Source organism: Protopterus annectens, chromosome 13.part0 (assembly GCF_019279795.1).
Source record: "Protopterus annectens isolate FY-2018-M chromosome 13.part0, PAN1.0, whole genome shotgun sequence".
Lineage (NCBI taxonomy): Eukaryota > Metazoa > Chordata > Ceratodontiformes > Protopteridae > Protopterus > Protopterus annectens.
This window is the reverse complement of record NC_056747.1, coordinates 420783970-420810391: the sequence shown is the minus strand read 5'-3', so window position 1 is coordinate 420810391 and position 26422 is coordinate 420783970. Positions and strand designations below refer to the sequence as shown.

The 26422-nt window shown below is 44.3% G+C and overlaps 1 protein-coding gene across 1 annotated transcript in view; it reads right to left on the bottom strand.

Annotated features, from left to right (window-relative positions):
* BAZ1B (bromodomain adjacent to zinc finger domain 1B) overlaps positions 1-26422 on the bottom strand; it is a 2173382-nt gene that overhangs the window by 135308 nt on the left and 2011652 nt on the right. Inside the window, exon 18 of the mRNA XM_044054836.1 lies at positions 16118-16221. Coding sequence (XP_043910771.1) covers positions 16118-16221 — 104 coding nt within the window. The remainder of the gene's footprint in view (positions 1-16117; positions 16222-26422) is intronic.

Here is a 26422-nt window from a genome sequence, read left to right as displayed (position 1 = left end):
CTGCCAAATCAGGAGAGGCCACGGAAGAGGATGAAATCCCCACGGGGGTCCCTGAGGAGCTGGCTCTCTGCGGTCCGGGATGAGGGAGTGAGTCGACTTGACCTGAGGCACCGTGAGGAGGCGGACGGAGCAGACTGTGGAGTAGAGCCAGGCTCTAACACACTCCGCATGACCTCGAATGCACCCCTGTCAGGCAAAGCCAGAGGTCCCGCTCGAGAAGCTAAGAACCTCCCTCGGCACCGACAGTGATGGCTCGAGGCGATGTCGGAGCCGAACTCACCAGCCAAGCACTGAGAGGGAGAGGGTCGGACAAGGGTCCGATGCCACTCACCCCTCGAGCCGACGAGGGAAGTCCGGCGCCGAGATTCTTCCAAGGAAGAAATGGAGCCGACGGAGCCGAAGACAAATGTATCGGCTCCGACGCTATCACAGTCTCGGTTCCGAGCGACCCGGCTCCGAGCTCAAGAGAGTCGAAGGAGGAATATATTGATGGACGGGGCAGGCATCGACTGATGAGTCGGGCTCTGAAGCATCTGGGCCAGTGCCTCGGACTTAAGAAGTCGACTCACTACCCTCTGAAGGTCATGATCCGACAGCCTCGATGACCTAGAGGAGTGAGATCTTTGGCTCCGTTCAGACAGCAGGGAGATCCTGGAGCCGAATGTACGGAGCCAAGAGATGGTGACCTGGACCTCTTCCTAGTTGTCGGCTCCGAAGGTCTGGTCGGAGCCGTCACGGGAACTTAATACCTCGGCTCCAGCCGTAGCCGAGGAACCACAGAAACTGTGGACTGAGACTCATCGGCTCCAGCCGGAGCCGATGTAGGCAGAGGTTTAGAAACCTTAGGTCTCGGCTCAGTTGTCGGAGCCGAAGACCTAGATGCCTTAGAGGGCTTCCTGTAGAAACAGAAAGGGAATCCTCTGGCTTGAGTAAGCCCCTTAAAATCAATTTATTTTTTCTTTCCTGCAGGACCCTGGGGCTGAAGCCATGGCACACAGCACAGGAGTCCTGCAGGTGCAAAGGTCCCAGACAGTAGACACAAGAAGTGTGAGCGTCTGTCAGAGACATTTTCTGACAGCACGCATCACACTTCTTGAATCGAGACCTTTGCTTCTTTAGACATAACTACAGGTGTAATCACACACACAGTCACAAACACACTAATTACACCCTGTCTAATTAAAATATATAATAAACCACTAACTAGGTTTTAAGAGAAAAATAACACACACTCTCCACTAGGGAAGGAAAAGAGGCCTGAAGGCCCAAGGGAAGAACTTAAAGTTCTTGAGGGAAAAAAACAGGAATTTTAAAGAAGGGGATAAGAATTTCTCTAAACTAAGGGAAATACGTAAAAATATTAAAATTAAAGGGGTTTTAATAGACTAAGTACACTAGAAAGTCACTTACCAAGAACCGGTAGAAAACCAACACCTCGATAGCTGTAGCGGCAAACGAGATCTGAGGTAACTCTCGCCTAGCATTGTGGGATATAAGGGGAGCCTCGAGCCGGTGGAACCAACTCTCGAGCTTTTAGAGTGGCCGAGTCGGAGCCGAGGTCGGCTCCGAACCATCCAGCAAGAATGAAGGCGAGATAGACAACTTAACATCTACATTTATGGCAAGTGTACACAACTGTACTATGTTCTTCGTGTTTCACTGCTGCAGTCATTACATTTGGGTAGAATCCCAAAGCTATGGATGGGAGGCTGGAACTTAATAGCATTAGGAGCGGCTATAAGGCCCTGCAGAACTGCAGTGGCAAAGCCTGCCCTGGACTTGGAGAGGCAAATGATAATGCTTTGTAAAAGTATGAACAGAGCTCCAAGTAGCAGCTTATAGAATGTCTTTGGTTGGCACTCCTCTGAGAAAGGCTGCTGAGGTAGATGCAGCCCTGGTAGAATGTGACCAGATTCCCTTGGGCACTGGTTTACTATGATGCAAATAGCAGAAACGAATGCAGTGGCTTATCCACTTTGAAATGGTCTGCTTTGAAATAGCCTTCCCCTCTGATCCTGCAGCAAATGCCACCAGTAGCAGCACAGACGTTCTTAAAGATTTGGTCCTGTTTAAGTAGAATCTTAGTTGTCTGTGTACGTCCAAGGAAAGCAGAATCTGCTCCCCCCTGTTCTGCGGATTTGGGTAAAAAGTTGGCAGGTGAATACTTTAGTTAAGAGCCACACTGGATACCACCTTAGGCATAAAGGAAGGATTGGTCCTGAGGGACACCCTGTCCGGGTAAAATGCAATAAAAGGCTCCAGAGCCATGAGGGCCTGTAGTTCTGAAACCCTTCTTGCTGACGTGATTGCCAGAAGGAAAGCTGTTTTCCAAGACAAAAACTTTATATCCGCAGTAGCTGCTAGTTCAAATGGAGGCAGGGTGAGCTTTTCCAACACAAAATTGAGGTCTCATGCAGGAGTTGGTGATCTTCTGTGAGGCCTTAAAAGTTTGGCCCCTCTAAGATACGGTTTTAGCAGAGGATGAGAAAAGATGGGAGGCTCTGTGTTGTAATGAGCCAAGATGGCAGAGGCATGGATTTTTATTGATGAAAAAGACAGGCCTTTGTCAAGCATCTCAATTATTGTAAAATCTTAGGAATATTTGGCTTTGCTGTGTCCGTCCCTTGTGCTTGGTTGCAAGCACAGAATCTCTTCCATTTATCAGCATAACATTTTCTAGTACTAGGCCTTCTGGCTTCCAAAATGACATCCATCACAGATTTACTGAGAGGTGTTGTCTGAATAATTGCATGATCAGCCATGCTGCCAGGTTCAGAGTTTGGAGCGGATTGTGCAGAATTTGATTGCTCTGCTGAGACAGTAGATGAGGTATTTGAGGCAAGTGCCAAGGAGGGAGTTGAGACATAGTCCTTGGAATTGGGTACCAGTGCTGGCGAGGCCAGTCCGGGGCAATTAGGATAATTTTTGATTTTTCCTGTCTGACCTTTATTAGAACCTTGGGAAGAAGAGGCAGAGGAGGAAAGGCGTAGACTGATAGGTTTTTCCAACTGAAGGATAGGGCATCCACTTTCCATGCTTGTCTGTGTTAAGTCCTTGTGCAGAATTTGTCCAGTTGATAATTCTGGGGAAGAAGCAAACAGATCTATGTCCGAACTCCCCCATTTCTCTGTCATGCTGAAGACTTGTGGATCCAGTTTCCACTTGTGAGGGTCCATAACATTTCTGCTTATATCGTCTGCCAGAGTAATTTGTTTTCCTGGCAGGAATTGAACTTGAAGATGTACTTGGTAATACAAGGCTGTGTCCCACAATGTCATAGCTAGTCTGCAAAGTGGGTAGGAATGTGTACCCCCCTGCTTGTTTAAGTACCACATAACCGTGGTGGTGTCCGTCTTTATTAGTAGTTGCCCTGGATGAAGTAAGTCCTTGAAGGCGGTCAGGGCATTCTGAACAGCTAACATCTATTTCTGGTTGATATGCAGACGCATTTGTTTTGGGTTCCATATGCCCTGAATGCATCTCCCCGCCAGGTGGGCCCCCCCCCCAAGCACAATCTGATGAGTCTGTAGTAAGGGTTTGGGTGGCAGGGGGTAGAGTGAAAGACCATCCCATGTTCTGGTAACATGTCTCTGCCCACCGAAGAAACTCCTGTTGTAGGCAGGGAATGAGAGGAATCATTGTTTCCAGACTGTGACAATGTTGACTCCATAAACCTTTTAGGTACCACTGTAGTTTCCTCATATGCAGTCTTGCATATGGAATTAGTAGAATGCAGAATGCCACGAACTCCAAAGCCTGCAGAATTTGTCTTGCAGATAACTGGGTTTTTGTTGCCATCTGTTTGAAGCAAATAGTCAGTTGCCTTTGTTTGTCTGGCATAAGGTAAGCCATCTGGGCAGTTGTATTCAAGCTTGCACCCAGGAATGTAATCTTTTGAGAGGGTACCAGTTGTGATTTCTTTTCGTTTATTGTGTACCCCAGGCATGTTAAAAGCCTTTTTACAAACGCCAGATGTCGAAGAATGTCCTTGTTTTCTGCTTGAATGAGGCAGTCGTCCAAGTAAGGATAGATTTGTATGCTTCTTTGTTTGCAAAATGCAATTACTGGTGCCAGGCACTTTGCAAAGGCCCTGGGAGCAGTAGATAAGCCAAAGGGCAGTGCAGAGAATTGGTAATGCATAAAACCAGCCCTGAAGCAGAGGCATCGTCTGCATGATTCCCTTATTGGGATATGCAGGTATGCCTCTTTTAAGTCTAGCGTCACTAGCCAAGAGTTCTTGCCCAGCATGGGCAGAAGCTGTTGCAAAGTCAGCATTTTAAATTTTGGGATGTCCAAGAATATGTTCAAAATCGATAAATCCAGTAATGGGCACCAGGCATAGTCTTTTCTGGGTACCAGGAACAGTAGAGTAAAACCCTTGTCCTTTTTCCTGTTCTGGTTGAATAGTCCCCATATCCATGAGGGACATAACTTGTTTCTGTGCCTCTGCCCATTGATTTTGTGGCAGATCTGGCCAACCATTCGGAATTGGCAAGGTATGGAAATGAAATATGTATCCCTGGGATACTATGTTTAATACCCACTTGTCCTGGGTTACATTCCCTACAGTAGAGCTCTTTCGAGTGTGTACCTTTAACTCCCAGTGGGCGTGGCTTCAGAATTTAAAAAAAATGAAGTTATAACCTTACATTTTTAACATATACCCATTGACAGAGGTCATATATCAATATAACTGTGTTTGCCATCATGTATGCTGCAAGATAAAATTTTCTGATACCTTGTATGTAACATGGTTTTGGAATTATTCATGCAAATATGAACAGGCAATATTTGACGCCTAGAGGAGCAGTAGGAGGTAACTGCAGAAACGCCTGGAGACGTCACTCAGCTGTAATGAGTTAACTGCCAATTTTGAGCACGAAGAGCTAATTTCCCCCCTAAGGGGGCTGCCAAAAGATAAGTGCTTGGTGATGGCAGAGGGAAGTCATTGAGACTGTTTACTGTAGAGTTGTGTTTTGTTTCCTCCAGATTTGGAGGTAGAGGCACCCCATTGCTTTGACCTGTAAGAACCCTGTGATTGGTATCTAGAGTCTTTTGAGCGCCAGGATTTGCCCCGTGAAGCTCTGTCGGACGCAGGAAAGGACCAATTTTTTGCAGGCCAGTGTCTACTGGATCTTGGTGGCTGCACTTGTAAGAAGTCTTTTACAGTTTGCGTAGACTTAGCTTCGTGTTCCATTTTCTTTAAAACCTCTTCTGCCTTATTACCAAACAGAGTATAATGCTGTAAAGGTGCATCCAACAATTTAGCTTTAACATGATCAGGCAGAATTTGCTCCTTGAGCCAGGCATGCCTTCTAATCACAGATCCAGTAACTGCGGTCCTGCAGGAGGCCTCCAAGGAAACAAAACCACATTGCAAAGTATGTTTTCCAACCTGTTCTGCTGCATGCAATAATTCCTGTAATTCTTTATTTTCCACACATTCAGAAATCATCATTTTCTGTTTCAATAATCCCATAACGTGCTGTTGATATTTAAGCATATGAAACTGGCAGTTTAAGGCCCTAATTACAAAGGTTGCAGACGTATAAACCTTCTTTCTCCATCTATCCAGTGCCCTGGAATCTCTATCAGAGGGGGTAGGATTCTTAGCTGTTGAGGCCTTTACACCTTTGGAACCCTGTGAGATAGTTTCAGGGTCAGCAGCAGGATTTTTGAATAAAAATTTGTGGGAGTCAGAAACCCTGTAGTATCTGTCTGGCTTACTAGGAGCCGGAGGTAGGGAATCTGGAGCCATGCTTGATTCCGAAAACACATCATCCACATACAGGAGGGTATGGCCAAAGGCCTATGCTGAGAAAGAAGGAAATCCTTAAGCCTCTTTTTTGATTCTGAGAAATCCCGACTCTCCCAATGAAAATGTTTCCTCAAAGTATTCAAGGTTTCTCCAAAAGAATAATCTTCAGGAGGAAATGCAGATGGGATGGATTCCTCTGCATCTGAATCCTCATAGGGTGGTATAGGAAATTCTTGATCAGAAGAAATAGAAACCTAATCTGAAGATTCATAATCAGTGTCTTGCCTAGGCCTCTTATCGGGGGGGGGGGGGGGGGGGGTTGGGAACCCCTGATGAAGGTAATTAAGTCTTCAGCCATTTTGATCATCTGTTTTTTTGGGCAAAGAGGCCTGAGCACGTGGTTCATGTGTCGGTTTTTTAGCCTTAGAAGTTGCTTTTGTCTTTGTTTTAGAAGCTGGCGTCGGTTTTATATAGAAATGCTGAGGCCTGAAAACACCCTCAAAAGCCAGTGACTGTTCAGCAGCTCCGGATCCATCCGAGGGAGAGACATCCGCGGGTACAATACTTCGAGAATCTCATGGCATGCCGGACTCCACATGGGTCTCGGTAGAGGCCTGCGACTCGAACGTAGTGGGTATCAGGGGCTGCGAAAGCACCTCACTGAGTACCGGCAACTGGCTTAGGAGAAGCTTAGTCGGTTTTGGACCTAGACGGTCTGTCTCTGTCCTTTTCTTTGTGTTTTTTTGTGAACTCCGGTAGTCGGATTGCTATCAGACGACATTTCAGGGTAATTAAATCAGTTTCCAAAATATTTTGAAGCAAAGATATAATGACACTTAATAGTGTGTTGGTTAAATCTATCACAAAACCGACAGCAAGGCACATTATTGATCTGGGTCTAGTCAAGGAATACATTATAAGTAAAAATCCTAATGAGGTATTTGCTTCCCACAAGTAATGCAATTATTAACTTTTACTAACATCGGTAAGGAGCAAGAAAAAGTTTCCCCAAAGGGGTACTTAGCTTTAATTGAAGACTTTGGTTCTGAAACTCGAATGCGAAAATTTCAGGAGTCGGCTGACCGGGACTTGTGAACTGCTTTTGCTTCGGGCACCATGAGGCAAGAAAGACTAAAGAAAATGGCGTCAGCTGCATCTTTTATACCCCTGATGACCTGACATCATGGAAGAGGAGACAGCAACCGACGTAGGACCCAAGACTTTGATATTGAGGCCGACTGAGGGCAACCTGCCAGCAGATTACCCCAAATGTAATGACTGCAACAGTGAAACAAACATCCAAACTTGTCGAGGGCAGACAGGTAAAAATGAGGATAACTTTGCTCTTCAACCTGTAAGCTTTATACAGAAATTTTGGAATTAATGGACTCAGTAGGTAGGTAGGTAGGTATAAAGCAGACTAGAAGGTCAATCACTAAGTAAAGCATTCCTCAGTCATTCCCCCTGTGGGGGGGGGGGGGGGGTTAGGGCAAAGTAGATGCTGCATTTGTTTAGGGGAGTAGCAAAAAGATCGTAGTAAGACTGGCCCCACTGGCAAAAGATCAATTCTATAACTTTCTTGTTGAGAGACCACTCGTGACGTAGAATGGACTTGCTCAATTTGTCTATCACACTGGACTTCCCCGGAATGTGTATTGCTATGAGACACCAGTTGGACGAGATCGCCCATTGCCAAACTCTAAGTGCTTCTCAACACAAGGGGTATGACTGGTCCCTCCTTGTTTGTTGATGTACCAAACTACTGGCATACTGTCTGAACAATTGTCCCTGAAGGAAGAGCATTCTGGAGGGCCTGCAATGCTAAAAGCATTGTTCTCATGTCTAGGACATTTATATGCAAGCTGGCCTCTTCGGGGTGTGATACCCACCACTGCTGCCAATATGTGATGTCACCACGATGGGCCAGTAATTAAGGAGCCTGAATCCTCACCACTGACACTAGAGAGGGATGTGCACTTGGAATACAAATGAATACACTCAGATTTTCAGATGCAGACCTCCCTGCATCAAGTACAAGTTCCCTTAAGAGCACAAAGGGAACACACTCAACCCGGGGTTTGGAGTTCTCTACATCTGTCTCCCATCCAGAGTCCTCAATAAGACTCCACACTGGTACAGCTGTAGGGTTGTGCTCAGCTGAGTGTCCAAGCCAAGTACTCCAGCATCCTCTCTGTGAACCCAGTGATTTGTGTCCCTGCCCCAAGTAGCTGACACAAAATTTGATTTTCACACACACACACACACACACACACACACACACACACACACACCTGGGAATGGCTGGCACGGATGACCCACTGTACCAACTTTGCCACTGTCAACAGTCAGTTACTATAAGGCTCTTAAAGGGGTATCCAGTTATGCTGGCTGAAGTTAATACTAATACAAATTAAAGTAACTGACCAAGACAGCTAGGCCTTCTGGAATGGCCCACACAAGGTCACCAAATAAATACAAGCACTCTTAAAGGTTAGATACTTTGATACTTTCTTGGATTGTTTTCCTCAGAAAGTGCCCCCCCCCCCTCCACCCCAACTGGGAAGTGTCTGTGGTCACTATGGCCTTTGGCTAAGGGTGAATGAATGGACGGTCTTGTAGAACCTGATCTGACTGAATCCATCTGCAATCTCTCTAGCATGCCTGAGTGATTTTTATTTGTGCTGGCATGCGTTGGTAAAGAATCGACCACTGTGTTGCTAACATCCATTGAAGAATTCTCATATGAAATGTAGCTAGAGGTACTAAGGTTACTGCCACTGACATGATCCTAGAGCTTGTAGGACCATGTGGGTTGAGATCTTTGTACTGCAAATTATATTTCTGACCTGCAATCTGATAGTCTGTACTCTTAAGAGAGGAAGAGAAGCTATTACTGACTTTGCGTTGAAAACTGCTCCTATGAAATTCAAATGTTGAGATGGTTGCAGGCGAGACTTGTTAATTTATGGTTACCCACAGAGGAGAGCAAATTTGGAGAAACTGACTTCTTGCCCTTATTAACAGATGCCTGGTTGGGCCTGTAATAAGCAAGTCGTGTAGATATGGAAACACCCAGAACCCCTGCAGTCTCAAGTGAGCGGCTACTACTGCCATACATTTGGTAAACAACCAGTGAGCTGTGATGAAGCCAAATGGCAGAGCTCTGAACTGGTAATGACTGGCTCCCACTTTGTGTATTAAACTGACTTGTTCAAAATGCTGACATCTAAAATTGGTCTCCAGACCCCCGTTTTCTTTGGCACTAAAAAGAATCTTGAGTAAGCTCTAGATTCTATCCAGTCTGGAAGGACCTCTTAGATGACACTTTCTATCAGCTTTTATATTTGTACACCTGCTGCTTCTTTGACTGGGTGAGCATCAGGAATTTTTCGTAGAGTTGGGGTGAAAGGGAAAAGGGTGTTGTATTACCTCTGAAAATAATCCTCTGCACTCAAGTATCTTATATCTAGCCAGGCTTTCTGGTGCAGGGATAGCTGACCTCCTGTTGCTTACAGAGGTTGACAATCGGGCCTCCTTTCAGGAGCACTGGCAAGGTCCGTCAAAAAATATCTAGACCCCTGGTTTTGCAGGCCTTCTCTGTGCAGAAGCGCCGTTGTCCATTAGAGTTCCCCCTTCTGCTCCTAGGGGACCTTTCTCCACGTGTGTCCTGGAAAGGACCCAAGGACTTCCTGAACCATATTTTCTGACCTTGCTGATTCATAGCAAAGGGCCTTTGAGAGGTCAAAAAATATACACCCACTGCAGACAGGGTTTCTCCATCCTTATACCTAAATTTAATAATAATCCATTATTAGAAAATCTTTCTAAACACTAACCTTTGGAAATCGTGTGGACAAAAAATGGTGTTCTCTTAGGAGTTAAAAACAATTTTCTTATTAAATTTTATTCAACTTTACTTAGAAAATAAGAAAAAACAAAAAATAAAAAATAAGCTGGTAGGTGAGCACACAAAAGAAAAATGTACTTTATTAACTTAAAGATCGTGCATATTGAGTTATATAGTGATTCCAACATAAGTGTAAAAATACATTAGCAACTTGTTTTGGAAAAACTCAATGGACGGAAGCAAATAAGATAAATCTCGGGGCATAAAAATAAGTCAGTTTTAACATATTTAATAGCAAACATCTCAACATAGGTACTGAACCTGGGCAAGTCCATGAGAAGGGAGTGGGCATGAATATAATGTAAAAATAGTTGACGGAAATGAGATGAATGGCTGCTTTGAAAAATGCTGGCGAAGTACGAGTGTCTGTGGAAATAGGGTTGTCTCTAAGAGAGGAGCTACGAAATGGAGCTTGACGTCATAGCCAGTGGGCTGTGGTCAAAAGTTTGATGGTGAATGTGGGGGGTTTGTGATCTGGAGGTGTGTCTTGAAGTAAGGTACAATAGGCTAAGTGGGAGGGGCTATTGAGGCATGAAGTGCGGTGATTGGTATGGGGGCGGGGGAAGAGGATGCTGAGGAGTAGCTGGAGTGAGCCTGTAGTAAGAATGTAACATGTTAAATGCTGTTGATCAACGAAGGGAAGGGAATAAGATCATAGCGAGCAGACCTAAACCTATGTAATAGGTCTTAAAACTGTGAAAAATAAAGGAATAAGCCTATAAAGACTAAATCTGTGAAACGGACCATGAGGGAAATAATGGAAGAAAAGATAAGGATTAGTGGAGTAGTCTGTGGAAGGAATAAATCAGGGGATATTATGGACAGGTAGAGTTCAGTAAAGAACCGCGTGGCAGTGGCCTAAGAGGAGAATTAAGTGGCGGTGGTGTTAGAGTTGGGGAAGGAAATTAATACAGTTGAGATGGAGCATGTGAGGGGATAAAAAGAGTGCAGTATCGTCAGGGACCAGAAAAATGCAAAAGTGTGAGTGCGGTAAGAGTTTTTTTTTTTTTTTTTTAAAAATGCCCGTGGAAGCATAGGAGTGTATACGGGTGAGTGCGGGTAAAAGTGAGGCTGAGTCAACGTGAATGTGAATTAGCGTGGATGGGCGAATAAAAATCTGCAGTGTGTTGTGGGCTTAATGGGATCAGGAGAGCCGTAGGGGATCAAGAGCCGTGGAGCCAAGGTGGCCAGGGCAAAAGTAAATGCTGCATAAAAAAATAAGAGTAATGATTCCTTCGAATGGGCTTTAAATTGAATCAGCTATTAAGCATAGTATAAATTTAAAGTATAAGAAACCTTTTATTGTGGTAGCATTTCATAATAGTCATTGCGAAGTCCTTATTAAAGCTTCCATTAAGCCCATGACACACTACACATTTGTACTGGCCCAGCCATGCTAATTCACATTCATGCTGTCTCAGTTGGGGTTTACATAAATGCTATGATTTAGGGGGCAGGTGGAAAGGGTGTTATTGGTCTAAAAAAAAAAAACAGTGGCAGAAGTGGAATTGCAAAATCTAAAAATCTAGTGACTGCAGGAACCATTGGAATTTCCTCATGTGGAGCCTTGCCAGGGGTAGCATAGGGATGGTAGAAGGCCCATCAGTCCTTGGATTCTTAGAAACCATCTTGCAGGCAAGAGTCTGAGGGGGAGAATGCCTGAGAAAACTAGGAAGATCTCCTGGGCCTTCAGGGGAGGACACCATCAGTTTATTGGTTTGGAATATACACCCCTGAAAGACATGACCTTGGGGTGGGGCAAGAGTAGATTTTTTGAAGTTCATGGTGAATCCCAGGTGATGCAAAATGGCCACTGTGAATGGAGGTTGTTTCTCAGCAGCTCTGGAGAGATGGCCTGGAACGGACAGTTGTCCAAATAAGGGAAGATCTGAAGGCCTTGGAGTCTGCAGAAGGCTAGCACTAGGCATTTTGTGGAGCCTCTTGGGGCAGTGGAGAGTCCAAAAGGCAAAGCAGAGAATTGAAAATGACATTAGCCCACAGAAAAGCTTAGAAATTTCCCTTTGGGATAAATGGGGGTATGGAGATAAGCATCCTTGTCTATGGACAGTAGGAAGGCCTGAGGGAGGTTAACAGGGAAGAGGGTCTGAAGACTTAGCATTTTGAAGGAAGGCACTTTCAGAAAAGGTGTTGATAGGACAGGTCTAGGATGGGTCTTCACGGGCCTTTCTGCCTGGGAACCAGGAACATACTCAAGCAGTAACCTGCTCCTTTCTGGATAGGGGGCAAAGACTGGATTGGGCTCTGTTTCAGCAGGTTTTGCAATTATGGGGGAAAGAGTGGTTTCTGCTATTTTGGGGGTTGAGAGACACCCCTGAAAGAAGTACTGGGTGACAGACCAGAAAGTATTCATTTTTTATAATGTTGAGGACCCAAGTATCTTGAGTGATGGAATCCCAGGCAGGAAGGGAGAAGAGAAGGCACACGGAAAGGAGAATAAGGACATTTCTGAGGACTCAAAAGGAAGAGCCCATTCTATCAGGAAGGGGATGCTTAGACAAATGGGGAGCAGACAAAGAAGAGAACTGATGTGCTTTGTTACCTTTGGAGGGTTTGGATGGGGGGGGGGGGGGCGGGTTTGGCTGTGGACAAAGACCTATTTCCCAGTGTTGTTCCTGCGACATTTAGGCACTGGAGAGCCCAAGATATGATTAACTCAATACATACGAGTGACGCCTCCAGGTGCATCTGCAGTTAATTCCTACTGACACCCTCTAGGGATCAAAGACTGCTTGCTCATATTTGCATCAATAATTCCAAAACTATGCTATGTACAAGGTTTTAAAAAATTTCATTTTAAAGCATTACCCAATAGTAAACACAACTGCATTACTATTTGACCTCTGTCTAGTGCAGGTAAATAGATATTAACTGTTTTTATGATGTTAATTTACATAGGTATAATTTTCACTTTTTTCTAAATATCTCAACCAAGAAACACAAACATAACTCCTTATTTTCATATGAAATCTCTCAGTTAAAGGAGAGAAATGCTGCTGAGTGTGTGTGTGTTTAACTTGAGTGGTTGCTGAGATATTGTAAGTTCTTTACAAAATATTACAAATGTAATAGTTAATGTGACTTACAAAATTCAGTTTAAGACCCAGAACCTAAAAAATACTACTGCTATAAAAATAGCTTGCGCTGAAGAGTTTGCCAATTATACTTATTTCATAATCTCTATGGTTCCAAAGATATGCACACTTGTTTGAAATGTGAGGACATAATTTGATTCAGACAAAAGGCTTAGGCACCGCTCATTGGAAGCTGCAGTGCAAGCTTCCTGAGCGCCTACTGAAGTAAAAGACTTGGATATACTGGCCGACGTCAGGTTGCCTTGGCAGGCAACTCCCCTATGTAAAGAATACTGCAACAGATGGAGAAGAACATCTACATCGATATCTCTATTCTCCATATTTACATATACATGCACACACACACACACATTTATTTATTTATATATATATATATATATATACATACATATATATATATATATATATATACATATATATATATATATATATATATATATAAATACACACACATATATATATATATATATATATATATATATATATATATATATATAAATATATCTATATGTATATAAATACACACACACACACACATATGGGTCTACTTAGTTTCGTTGAATCTCATTTCACTTCCCTCGACCACATCGCTGAAAACACAAATTACTGATAACTCATTTCCCTGAACTTAGTATATATGGCACTGTGTAGAATACTGTAAGGCAAGTAAAAGGCATATGCAATTTTCCCCACTGTAGTGCGATCCTGGAGCTAGTATATATATTTGGGGGGGGGGGGGTGCACAGCAACCCCACCTTGTTTTTTATATTCTATTTCACCAAAAACTTCAAAACAATAGACATGCATAGTTACACCAATGGCAAACTCTCTCCAGAAGACAATATGTATTCAAACTAAGTGGGGGGGGGGGGGGGGGATCCCCCCCTCCGAACTATATATACTAACTCCAGGATCGTACTAGAGTGGGGAAAAAAGCAAACACCTTTTACTTGCCTTGCAGTACCCTACACAGTACCATATATACTAACTACAGATCAGTGAAATGAGATTCAGTGAAATTAGTTTTCAGCTAAGTGGTCGGGGTGAAATGAAATTCAGTATCCTACACTAAAGGCACTGTACGAGCACATCCACTCATGCATGAATTGTGCCATCCCCAACAGAACCACAGACACTCTCCTCCAAAGAAAGGAAGCTAATCTGGTGGGTCTCTTGCCATAAATAAACTACACAACAAAAGGAAGAAACTGTTGCAGAAGAGAGGAAAATCCCAGGATGAAAAAAAACTCCCTTACCAACCTCAGTAAGAAGCTAAGATCCCTCATAAAATCCTCCAAAGCTACTTACAAAAATAAAATTGCCAAAGACTCCAAAGATAACCACAAGGCATTCTACAGTTATGTCAAGAATCTAAACGGCAATACTCAGATCTGTTCTGAGCTACAACAGAATGGCATTAAATATACTGATCCCAAGGATAGCGCCAATATCCTGGTAAATCGATTCAGTGCAAACTTTACCCGCCTCTCACCCCCTAAAGGGCCCATTTCAATACCGAAAGATTGCCAAATTCCAGTAAGTCACACAGGTAAATGCACTCTCCAAAGCTAAGAATACAACATCCATGGGACCAGATGACATTCCATGCTGTGTACTACATGAACTACAAATTGAACTGGCACCTAACCCAAGTGTCATGTTTAATCATAGCCTCACCTCAGGCTTCATGCCCACTGAGTGGCGCACAGCTACAGAAATCTCACTCCACAAGGGGGGGATCCACCGTGGATCCTGGGAACTACCGCTCCATCAGTCTGACAAGCCTGATTTGCAAGGCCATAGAACGTACTAACATGGAACTTATAAACAAAGACATTGGCAACCTTAAAACACTGGACCCCACGCAGTTTGGATTCGTGAAGGGCAGATCTCGTCTCCTGAACCGGATTCACTTCTTTGAATCCGTCTCCAGAGCTGTGGACAAGGGAAAAGTGGTCCACACAGCCTATCTGGACCTCGCCAAGGCCTTCAACACCATACCCAACTCTGGAATTACTGATAAACTTGCTAAGCTGGGCATTAATCCCTACGTCACTTGATGGCTTACTGACAGAACCCATATTGCAAATGTAGCCGGCTCCAAATCCAGCTCCAGACAAGTGGAGTACCTAAGGGTTCAGTCCTGGGACAGCTCTTGTTTGGCATCAACGTCTCCGAACAGGCCAACATTAAGGCAATCTGGTGAACAAAGTTTGCAGATGACTGCAAACTGGGAGCCAATATTGAATCTCCAAATGATGTGGATATTCTACAAAAGGGCCTTACAGAAACACATGCTTAGTGCCAGAACCATCGGCTCAAGCTCAATGCCAAAAAACGTTCAGTTATGCCCTTTGGGGAAAAAACATGTACCCGTGAATTACCACATAGGCGGCAGTGGACTAAACACCGAAAGTGTGATGAGACTTGGGGACACAGGTGGAAAGTGGTCTCACCTTCGATAACATCGCCACAACAGTCAGGAAATCCTTCTGTGTGTCACACCTCATAACTAAGGGCTTCTCATCCAGAAAAAAGGAGGTAATTGTCCCACTGTACTCATCCCTTATTAGACCGCTTATAAAATACAACGCCCCATTTGGTATGTACCTCTCAAGACATCTGCAACAAAAAGAAAGGCTGCAGAAATACTTCACTAAAAGAATCACAGGCCTAAGGCAGATGCCCTATGCTGACAGTCTAAAAACTCCACCTATACTTTGTCGCATATTGTCTACTCAGAGGTGATCTTGGCTTCACATACAAGGCAATGTCAAACCCAGAGCTGTTGGAAATGCTACACTTAAAGAAATCCCAATCCCTCAGAGAGACACGTGCCAGGGATCTAAACCTCATCACAATGAACAAAACATGCTGGAGGGATATGTTCCTGACCCAGAGACTCCCCAGACTCTGGGATAGACTGCCCATACATGTCAAGCGCCTCTTTGGCCCTTCTTCAAAAGGAACCTTGTTGACCGGATGGGAGATGAAAAATTCATCCCAGGGATCACATCAGTCGCCCTGCTAGACAGGGGTCCAGGGAAGAAATACTGTGAGAAGAAATAGCCTGGGAATTGTTATGGCTAGGCTTGTATAGGCCCTAGGGCCGATAGCCTAGTACCAACCTATGAACCAGTGAAATGAGATTCAACTAAACAAAGTAGACCCAGAGACAGAAAGAGAGAGAGGGAGATGTGCACCTTTTCCTATAATTATATATATATATATATATATATATATGTATGTAGGTATGTATGCATCTATAGCTACACACACATCTATAGAGAGAGTGACTTTCTGCTTGCACTGCCCCTTCTCAAAAAAACCTGCACTCACCTGAAGGGCCAGCTAAACCGGAATTTAATCAGCTTGTTCAGCATCTCTTCACATTTCAGTAGTTCTGGATTCTGTCTTCGTGAGCCTTGTCTGCTTTGTCTCACCTACAAGAAAGACATAAATCTTAAAGAAGGTCACAAATACTTGAAAATGCATTTCTGTGAATATGTATTTTATACTATGGTAATGCATCCCCATCTACTTTGCAATGAATTCTTATTGCTGGGTTGGCAGTCAACATACCAATCAGACAACTCAGTACTACCAAACAATACATTCCAGAGTGGGGAGCTAGGCCATGCAAACAATACTTTACAACCTCTGCAAAGAATTATCAGTCTGGAACAATCAAACTGGATCAAACATTTTAGCCCCAAAACAGCTAGCAGTCTCACAAACCATGCAAAAGACAACCCTGCCAAGCACACCATAGGTTCATAAGTAGGTACTAGGCTATCAGCCTGAGGGCCTACCTATGTAAGCCTAGCCAACAAGGTTCCCCCTGGCTTACGTCACCCAAGAAAGTTATTTTCCTGTGCCACCGTCGAGCAGAGACAAAGAAATGATCCCCGGGGTGTATTTCCTATTTCCCATCCACTCGTCAAGATTTTTCTTGGAGTGCTAATGAAGAACTTTGCTTGACAAAGATGGGTAAGCCTGTTCCAGAGTATAGTCTCTGGGACAGGAATCGATCCCTCCCAGCATGTCCTGTTTATTGTGGTGACATGGTTTAGGTCCCTAGACAGTGTAGCTCAGAGGGATTTGGATTTCTTTAGGTGTAGCATGTCCAACAGCTCTGGGTTTGACATAGGTTTATATGTTAGGCAGAGATCACCTTGGAGTAGGCGATATGCTACAGAGTAAAGCTGGAGTTTTGAGACAGTCAGTGTAGGGCATCTGTTTGAGGTCAGTAATCCTCTTTGTGAGGTACTTCTGTGTCCTTTCCAGCTGCTGCACATGTCTTTTGAGGTACATACCAAAAGGAGCGTTGTACTATATGATGGGTCTAATAAGTGTCGAGTAGAGGGGAACAATGGCCTCTTTTCCTGGATGAGAACCCTTTTATGATGAGGTGTGTCACGTAGAAGGACTTCCTGACTACTGTGGCGATGTGACTATCAAAGGACAGACTACTATCCACCTTGGTCCCAAGGTCTCATCACACAATCGGTGTTAAGTAGAGTGTTGTCTATGTAGTAATTCATGGGTACAGAGTTTTTACCAAAGGGGATGACAATGCACTTTTTGGCATTGAGCTTGTGGCCATGGCTCTGACACCAGGCATCTGTCTCAGCGAGGCCCTTCTGTAGGATTTCCACATCATTTGGGGACACGACTACGGTTCCAAGTTTGAAGTAATCTGCGAACTTCATTAGCCAGACGCCTTCTATGTTAGCCTGTACTTCGGAGAAGTAGATACAAAACAGGAGTGGTCCCAGGACTGAATCCTGTGGTACTCCACTTCTAACTGGTTTGAGGTCAGATTTGGAGTGTGCAACTTTTACAGTGTGGGTTCGGTCAGTGAGCCAGTTGGCAACCCATCTTGTGAAGTAGGGATTTATACCTAGTTTAGTGAGTTAAGCTATAATTCCAGAATGGGGGATGGTGTCAAAAGCCCTGGCGAAGTCAAGATAGGCTGTGTGAACGACCTTACCCTCATCTATGGCTTTGGTGACTGCCTCAAAGTCGTCGATCAGGTTCAGGAGGCATGATCTGCCTTTCACAAACCCGAACTGGGTGGGATCCAGAGTTTGGAGGTTACCAATGTCTTTGTTTAGGAGTTCCATGATGATACGTTACATGGCCTTGTAGACCAGGCTCGTCAGGCTTACAGGGCGACAGTTCCCGGGATAAGTGGTGGCTCCCCCTTTGTGGAGTGGGATAACCGTTGCTGTACGCCATTCAGTGGGCACAAAGCCTGATGTGAGACTATGACTGAACATGGTGCTTAGGTGGGGAGGCAGTTAGTTCTGAAGTTCATGTAAAATGCAGCATGGGATGTTGTCCGGTCCCATGGATGCTGTGTTTTTGGCTTTAGTGTGTGCAGCTTTTACCTGCGTAGTTGTGATTACAGGGACTATGCATTCTTCCTGTATAGATATGGGCCCTTTAAGGGGTGGGGGGAAAAGTTAGCACTGAACCTATCTGCCAGAATGCTGGCAATATCAGTTGGTTCTGTAATTTCCGTGCCGTTGTGCTGTAACTCAGAGCAGATCTGTGTGTTTGCCATTGAGATTCTTGACAGCTATAGAATGCTTTGTGGTTGTCCTTAGAATCAGTAGCGATTGTTTTTGCAGCTAGCTTTGGAAGATCTTATAAGGGATCTCAGCTTCTTACTGAGGCTGACCAGGGAGCTCCTCCACTCATGGGATTTTACTCTGTTTTGCAACAATTTCTTCATTCTGTTGTACAGTTTGTTTATGGCAGGGGACCACCAGATTGGCTTCCTTTTTTGGAGGATAGCATCTTGGTTCTGCTTGGGATAGCACAATCCATGCACTCGTGTAAATACTTATAGAGTGAATTTGTGTAGGATTCAAAAGTCGTAACTGTATTGTCCATCTGCATGGGTGTCATGAAGTTCACCACTTCTGTCTTAAGAAGCATGAAGTTGGCTTTGGAGAAATTTTTTTACTGTGGTTTCCTTAATGGGGGGGTGGGGGCGGGATGTGGATATCAAGGGTGATTAGCTTATGGTTTGAATGGATCTACGAGGAGCTGACTTTAGTTGTAGAACACCGGTCACTCATGTTGGCAATGACTAGGTCTAGGACATAGTTGCCCCTGGTGGGGGTGTGGATAAGTTGATCCAGGGCACTGGAGTTTATGAATTCCAGAAAGCATTGTGTGAAGAAGTTGGTTCATGAGTAGTTTTCCTGGCTAATGGTGGGGTAGTTGAAAAAGCCCATTATTAGAGTGTTTGGTTGAACCTTAATATTTTCCAGTACATCAAGAAGAGAGGAGTGGGAATCTTGGGGCATGGTGGGGGATCTGTAGCAAGCTACAATTTGGATTGCAGTTTTGCCCAGAGTTAGTTGCACTTGGATAACCTCAAATGCATTATGCTGAGCAAGTAGCCTGGAGGTGTGGATATCCTTAATGAATATGGACACACCTCCGCCTTTGTGTTCCGTTCCAGGTTACAAGGCCAAAACGTGAGGTATGAGTTATAGCCTGGTAGTGCAGGGGTGCTCTCTGGAGTCTTGAACCAGGTCTCAGTCACTGCACAGATATCGATGTTCTCCATTTTAAGGAGTGCCTCGAGTGAGTACATTTTGAGATTTAGACTTCTAGCATTGAGTAGCATCACCCTCAGTTTTTGCTTGCCTGTTCTTGTTACGGTGGTGAATTTGAAATTTGAAGCTTGCTTAAAAAAGGCACTATAGGGGCGGCAAGAGCCTTAACAAGTATCCAGTATCCCAGGGGCGACAGGTGCAGGCCATCTCTGGCAAAGCATTGTGGCATGTCGACCATGTCATCCCAAGCACACAGATACTGGATCCCCCCTAGAATGACACCAGATGCTCAGCCAATTGTTGAAGTCAATCATTTTGTCCTTGTACTGCGGTATCATTCTGGGCGATGGCAGAATGCTACTCAGGGCTGGAATCATACCTGCCTGGGCTACAAGATCGGAGAGCTCTTTCATGTTTCTTTTCATGTAGTCCAGGGAGGTACGTCTCAGGTTGTTCACACCAACATGGACAATGTCAGTGTCATATTTGTACTTGTTGTGGAGTGACCTGAGTGTGTGGGTTACGTGGTGGATCCTGGCATCAGACAGGAAGCTGATGGTAACCTTCTCCTTGTTTAGCTTGGTGAGTGGGAAATCAGTGTGCCTGACTACAGAGTCACCTGTGACTTATGTGTTGGATACGTGGTTTTGCCTTATTGGCTGTGGTTGAGTGGAACACTGAATTTGTGAGCTGTGTCTCATTTGGGTTGTTTGGGGGGTGGAAGTTGCTTGTGTTTCTGCTTTGGAGGTCTCTGTTGCTTGGGCCGATTATTACTGAGAGCCTCCGAAAATGTTTTTGTGTTTCTGTGTGTGGATTTTGGTGGTGTAGATTTACTGAGACTGTGATAAGTGTGATGTGATGCAAGTGTTTATCTTCTCCTCTTGAATGTAAAGTTCGGTCTTGGTTGGAGAGAGCTTTACCTCCAGTTTAGCTAGATAAGTGCATCTCTCACAGGTTGTAGTGCTGGGTGGTAGGATCAGGGGGTTGTCTGTGTACATAAGGCAATTTCTACATTGCCCCAATATGCCCAGATTCATCATACAGACAGGAGAGAACACTGGTAGCTGACCCTTGGACACGCCTGAATAAAAAAAGAACAGTTGTGTACCCACCATAAATGTAGATGTTCAAGTGTATTCACTGTTGCAGTCATTACACTTGGGCTATCCTGCTGGCAGGCTACCCGCAGTCTGCCAGAGTTCCAAAGTCTAGGTCCGGCATCGGTTGCTGTCACCTCTTCCTGGACGTCAGTGCGCCAGGGGTATAAAAGATGCAACCGACGCCATTTTCTTCAGTTTTTCTTGCCTCAGTTGTCAGGTGCCCCCAAATAGGAAGGCTGTAAAAAAAAAAAAAAAAAAAAAAAAAAAAAAAAAAAAAAAGTAGGCCAAAAGGCATGCATGTAGTAAAATAAACATTTCCTTCATCTACAAGCAAATACACCACATAGGGTGTATAGAATAGAGAAGTAAAGTCCCAGCATAGAAAAGGGGGATGGTGGGTGGGTAACCTGGACTGTAACAGTGAATACACTCGAACATCTACATTTATGGTAGGTACACAACTGTACTATGTTAATCGTGTTTCACTGTTGCAGTCATTACACTTGGGTAGAATCCCAAAGCTGAGGTTGGGTGACTGGTTCTAAATAGGGTTAGGAGAGGCTACCAGGCCCTGCAGAACTGCAGTGGCAAAGCCTACCCTGGAATTAGAGTAAAGCGGTAAGTGGTAGTGCTTGGTGAAAGTGTGCACTGAACTCCAGGTTGCAGCTTCTAAAATGTCTTTGGTTGGTACTCCTCTGAGAAAGGCTGCTGAAGTGGCTGCTGCTCTGGTAGAATGTGGCCTAAGGCCCTTAGGCACTGATTTGCCATGTTGTCCATAGCAGAAGTGAATACAGTGTCCTGTCCATTTTGAAATTGTCTGCTTTGAGATAGGCTTTCCTTGTGATCCTGCAGCATAAGCTACAAAAAGTTGCTCAGTTTTTCTGAAAGCTTTTGTTTTGTCCAAGTAGAAATGTAGCCGTCTGTGTATGTTCAAAGTGTGCAGAAGTCTCTCCCCCTTACTCTGGGGATTTAGATAGAAAGTTGGCAAATTAATAGTTTGGTTAAGAGCCACACTAGAAATCACCTTTGGCATAAATGTTGGGTTTGTCCTCAGTGAGACCCTGTACTGATGAAAAATGATGAAAGGTTCCACTGCCATTAATGCCTGTAGCTTTGAGACTCTTCTTGCTGAAGTTATTGCTAGGAGCAGAGCAGTTTTCCATGATAAGAATTTTATATCAGCAGTGTTGGCTGGCTCAAAAGGAGGCAGAGTGAGTTTTTCTAAAACAAAATTGAGGTCCCAAGTAGGTGTTGGTGCTCTCCTTTGGGGGGGGGGGGTCTTATGTTTTTTGCCCCTCTGAGGTACTGTTTTAGTAGTGGATGTGAAAAAAAAAAGGCGGTTCCGTATTGTAATGAGCTGAAATGGCAGAGGCATGGATCTTAATAGATAAAAAGGATAGGCCTTTGTCCAGCATCTCAGTTAGGTATTGTAAAATCTGAGGAATATTTGGAACAAGTGGTTCGAGTCCTTGTGCCTGGTTCCAAGCACAGAATCTCTTCCATTTTTCTGCATAAGATTTCCTAGTGCTGGGCCTCCTGACTTCTAAAATGACATCCATAACAGCTTTAGAGAGAGGTCTGGTCTGAATGGCTATATTATCTGTCATGCAGCCAGATTTAAGGCACTGAGTTGACTGTGCAGAATTTGATTGTTTTCTTGAGTGAGAAGATGAGGAATTTGAGATAAAGGCCAGGCTGGGACTTGAGACAAGGTCTTTAGGATTGGGTACCAGTGCTGGCGTAGCCAATCTGGGGCAATCAGAATCACTTTTGGCTTCTCTTGTCTGACTTTTAGGAGAACCTTGGGAAGAAGAGGCAGTGGAGGAAAGGCATAAACTGTCAGGGTTTTCCAGCTGAAAGATAGAGCATCCACTGTCCATGCCTGTGGGTGATAAGTTCTTGTGCAGAATTTTTGTAGTTGGCAGTTGTGAGGGGTGACAAAGATCTATGACTGGGTGTCCCCATTTCCATGTTATCATTGTGAAGACCTGTGGATTTAGTTTCCATTCGTGAGGATCCGTGAGATTTCTGCTTAGTTCGTCTGCTAGTGTGTTTTTTGTTCCTGGCAGGAATTGTGCCTGCAGATGTACCCGACAGGTCAGGGCTGTATTCCACAAAGTCATGGCTTGCTGCAGAGGGGGTAGGAATGTGTGCCCCCTTGCTTGTTTATGTACCACATAACTGTGGCATTGTCCGTCTTTAGTAATAGTTGTCCTGGATGTAGTAGATCCTTGAAAGCTGTCAGAGCATTCTGTACAGCTAGCATCTCTTTTTGATTGATGTGAAGATGCATTTGTTCCTTGGGCCATGTGCCCTGAATACATTTTCCTGCCATGTGCACCCCCCCAGGTATAATCCGATGCATCCATTGTTACTGTCTGCCTGGCTGTGGGTAAGGTGAAAGGCTGTCCCTTGTTGTTGTGACAGGCCTGGGACCACCATCGAAACTCCTGTTGAAGGCAGGGAATTAGAGTTATTGTTTCCAAGCTGTGGCAATGTTGAGTCCAAACACTTTTTAGATACAATTGCAATTTCCTCATATGCAGTCTTGCATATTGAATTAGTAGAATGCAGGATGCCATGAAGCCCAGGGCCTGCAGAATTTTTCTTGCAGGGAGCTGGGTCTTTGTTGCCATCATTTGAAAGTAATGATTCAGTTGCCTTTGCTTGTCTGGCGTGAGATAAGCCATCTGGGCAGTTGTATTTAAGCTTGCACCCAGGAATATTTTTCTCTTGAGAGGGCACTAGTTTTGACTTCTTTTCGTTTACTGTGTACCCTAGGCAAATTAGTAATCTTTTTACAAACGCCAGACGTTTTAGTAGAATGTCCCTGCTCTCTGCTTGAATAAGGCAGTCGTCCAAGTAGGGATATATTTGAATTCCTTTTTGTCTGCAAAATGCGATTACTGGTGCCAGGCATTTCGTGAAGACCCTGGGCACAGTAGAATTGAGCCAGCTATGAATCTGAGGTATCTTCTGCAAGACTGTCTGATTGGTACATGTAGGTATGCCTCCTTGAGGTCCAAAGTAACTAACCAAGCCTTCTTGCTTAGCATGGGTAGAAGTTGCTGAAGTGTCAACATTTTGAATTTTGGAACATCCAGAAAAGTGTTTAGGATTGACAAGTCCAGTATTGGTCTCCAGGTGTTGTCCTTCCTGGGTACCAGAAAACTTCTTGAGTAAAATCCTTGTCAATGTTCTTGATGTACTCTTTGAATAGCTCCCATATCCATGAGGGTAGCAATTTGTTTTTGTGCCTCTGCCCAATGGTTTTGTGGCAGATCCGGCATACCCTTTGATTTTGGAAGGGTGTGAAAGTGGAACCTGTAACCCTGAGAAACAATATTCAGTACCCATTTGTCCTGGGTGATTATGTGCCAATTTTGTGAGAAAAGTGCTAGCTTTCCCCCTAAGGGTGCTGCCAAAAGGTAAGTGCTTGGCATCTGTAAAGAGAAGTCATTGGGACCGTTTCCTATAAGGTTGTGATTTGTCTTCTTCTCCTTTGGGGGCTGAAGCACCCCCATTGTTTAGGTCTGTAGGAGCCTTGAGGCTGAGATCTGCCTCTTGGGCATCTGTATCTGCCTCTTTGTGGCCTGTCTGACACTGGAAAGGACCAATTTCTTGAAGGCCAGTTTCTGCTAAACCTAGGTGGTTGAACCTTTAAGAAATCCTTCACTGTTTGCATTGATTTTGCTTTATCCTCCATTTTCTTTAACACTTCTGCCTTAACATCAAACAAAGTATAATGCTGTAGTGGAGCATTCAATAATTTTACTTTAACATGTTCAGGTAAACTGTTCTTTTAACCAAGCATGTCTTCTAATGGCAGAGCCTGCAACTGCGGCTCTACAAGAAGCCTCTAATGAGTCAAAACCACATTGCAGAGTATGCTTTCCCACATGTTCAGCTGCATGCACTAAATCCTGCATTTCCTTATTGTCAGGACTTTGAGTTTGTAAGCATTTTCTGTTTTAATAAAGACATGAGGTACTGTTGATATTTAAGCACGTAAAACTGGCAGTTTAAAGCCCTTACAGCCAAAGTAGCAGAAGTGTAACCCCCCCCCCCCCCCATCTATCCAGAGCTCTAGAATCTCTGTCAGAGGGAACAGGATTTTTTGCAGTGGAAGCCTTAACCCCTTTGGGGCCCTGAGAAACAGTTTCTGGATCAGCAGCAGGATTTTTGTAAAGAAATTTATGAGAGTCAGGGACCCTGTAGTACCTGTCTGGCTTGACTGGTGCAGGGGGTAAAGAATCAGCAGACAGACTGGATTCAGAGAAAACATCATCAACAATATCAAGGACAGGGCGGATAGCCAGGGGCCTGTGCTGAGGCAGTAAAAGAAAATCTCTGAGCCTTTTCTTGGATTCAGAATAATCCTGGCTCTCCCAATGGAAATGCTCCCTCATGGTATGCAGGGTTTCCCCCACAAGAATAATCCTCAGGTGGAGAGAATGAAGGTATAGATTCTCCAGCATCAGAATCCACATAGGGAGGGAGAGACTATCCCTGATCAGAAGAGGAATCAGAGGAAATAGAAACCTGGTCAGAGGAATCATAGCCAGTGTCTTGCCTAGGCCTTTTATCAGGAGAGGGATGGGAACCCCTGATCAAAGTAATTAAATCTTCGGCCATTTTAAGCATTTGTTTCTTTGGCATGGATGATTGTCCTGGAGAATGCTGTACTTGTTTTCTTGTCTTTACTGGTGATTTTGACTTTGCCTTGGCAGATGCAGAGGACTTAACAGTAAGCTGTGAAGGTCTGAAAACACCCTCAGATGCCGATGCCTGCACAGCGGCTCCGGACCCATCTGAGGGAATCATTTCCACAGGCCCAATAGCTTGAGCTTCCAGAGGCCTAGGTGTCTCCAAGTGGGAGTCTGATACGGCCTGTGGCTCTGAGGTAGCGGGTTTCAGGGGCTGCGAAGGCGCCTCACTGAGAACCGGCGACTGGCCTAGAAGAAGCTTAGTCGGTTTTGGACCTCTGATGCCTGCCCTTTTCCTTGTCTTTGCGTTTTTTATGAATTCCGGTCGCCAGTTCTTCCGACGGCATTACATAGTTAAACCTCCGGCCAAAGTAATGTGAAGCAAACTGAAACAGATGCTTAACAGTGCGTTTGTTGAATCTAGCACAAAACCGACAACTAGTGACGTTGTGGTCAGGGCCTAGGCAAGGAATACAGTAAGAGTGAAAGTCCTTATGACGTATTTGCTTCCCACAAGAAATACAATTGTTAACTTTTAATGACATCGGTCTGAGAAAAGAAAAAGTTTCCAACACGGGGTACTTAGCTTTATTGTAGACTTCGGTTCTGAAACTCAATTTCGAAAATCTCAGGAGTTGGCCGACCGGCACTTGCGAACTGATTTTGATTCAGGCACCGCGCGACAAGAAAGACTGAAGAAAATGGCATTGGTTGCATCTTTTATAGATCTGGCGCACTGACATCAGGGAAGAGCAGACAGCAACCAATGCCGGAGCTAGATTTTGGAACTCTGGCCGATTGCGGGAAGCCTGCCAGCAAGATAACCCAAGTGTAATGACTGCAACAGTGAAACACGATGAACATCTACTTTCCTCTAGATAAGTGGGGAAAGAGTATAAGAGCTGTTTTTTTCTCTTAGCAAGTGAGAAAAGTGCAAAAACTGTTTTCCTCTAGGTAATGAGAGAGGTTTAGTGCTATAGTAATTAGTAGCTTATTTAGTGCTTACAACAAGTTCTGAACACGAATAAGCAAATTCAAGTGTTAAAACTAAGAAACTGCATCTGCACTAGGCTAGTTAAAGGAAAGAAACAAGTGCAAAGGCAGGCTTTCAAATCAGAAAGTTGAGAGAGAAAAGATTGCCCAGATGGCCAGTAACTATAATTTCTGGGCCAGAACCACTCCTTATGTGGTAGACAGGTTACCTAGTGTTTACCACTCCCACTAAAAAGCTGGTTTAAAAAAACAGGGCTTCCACTCATACAG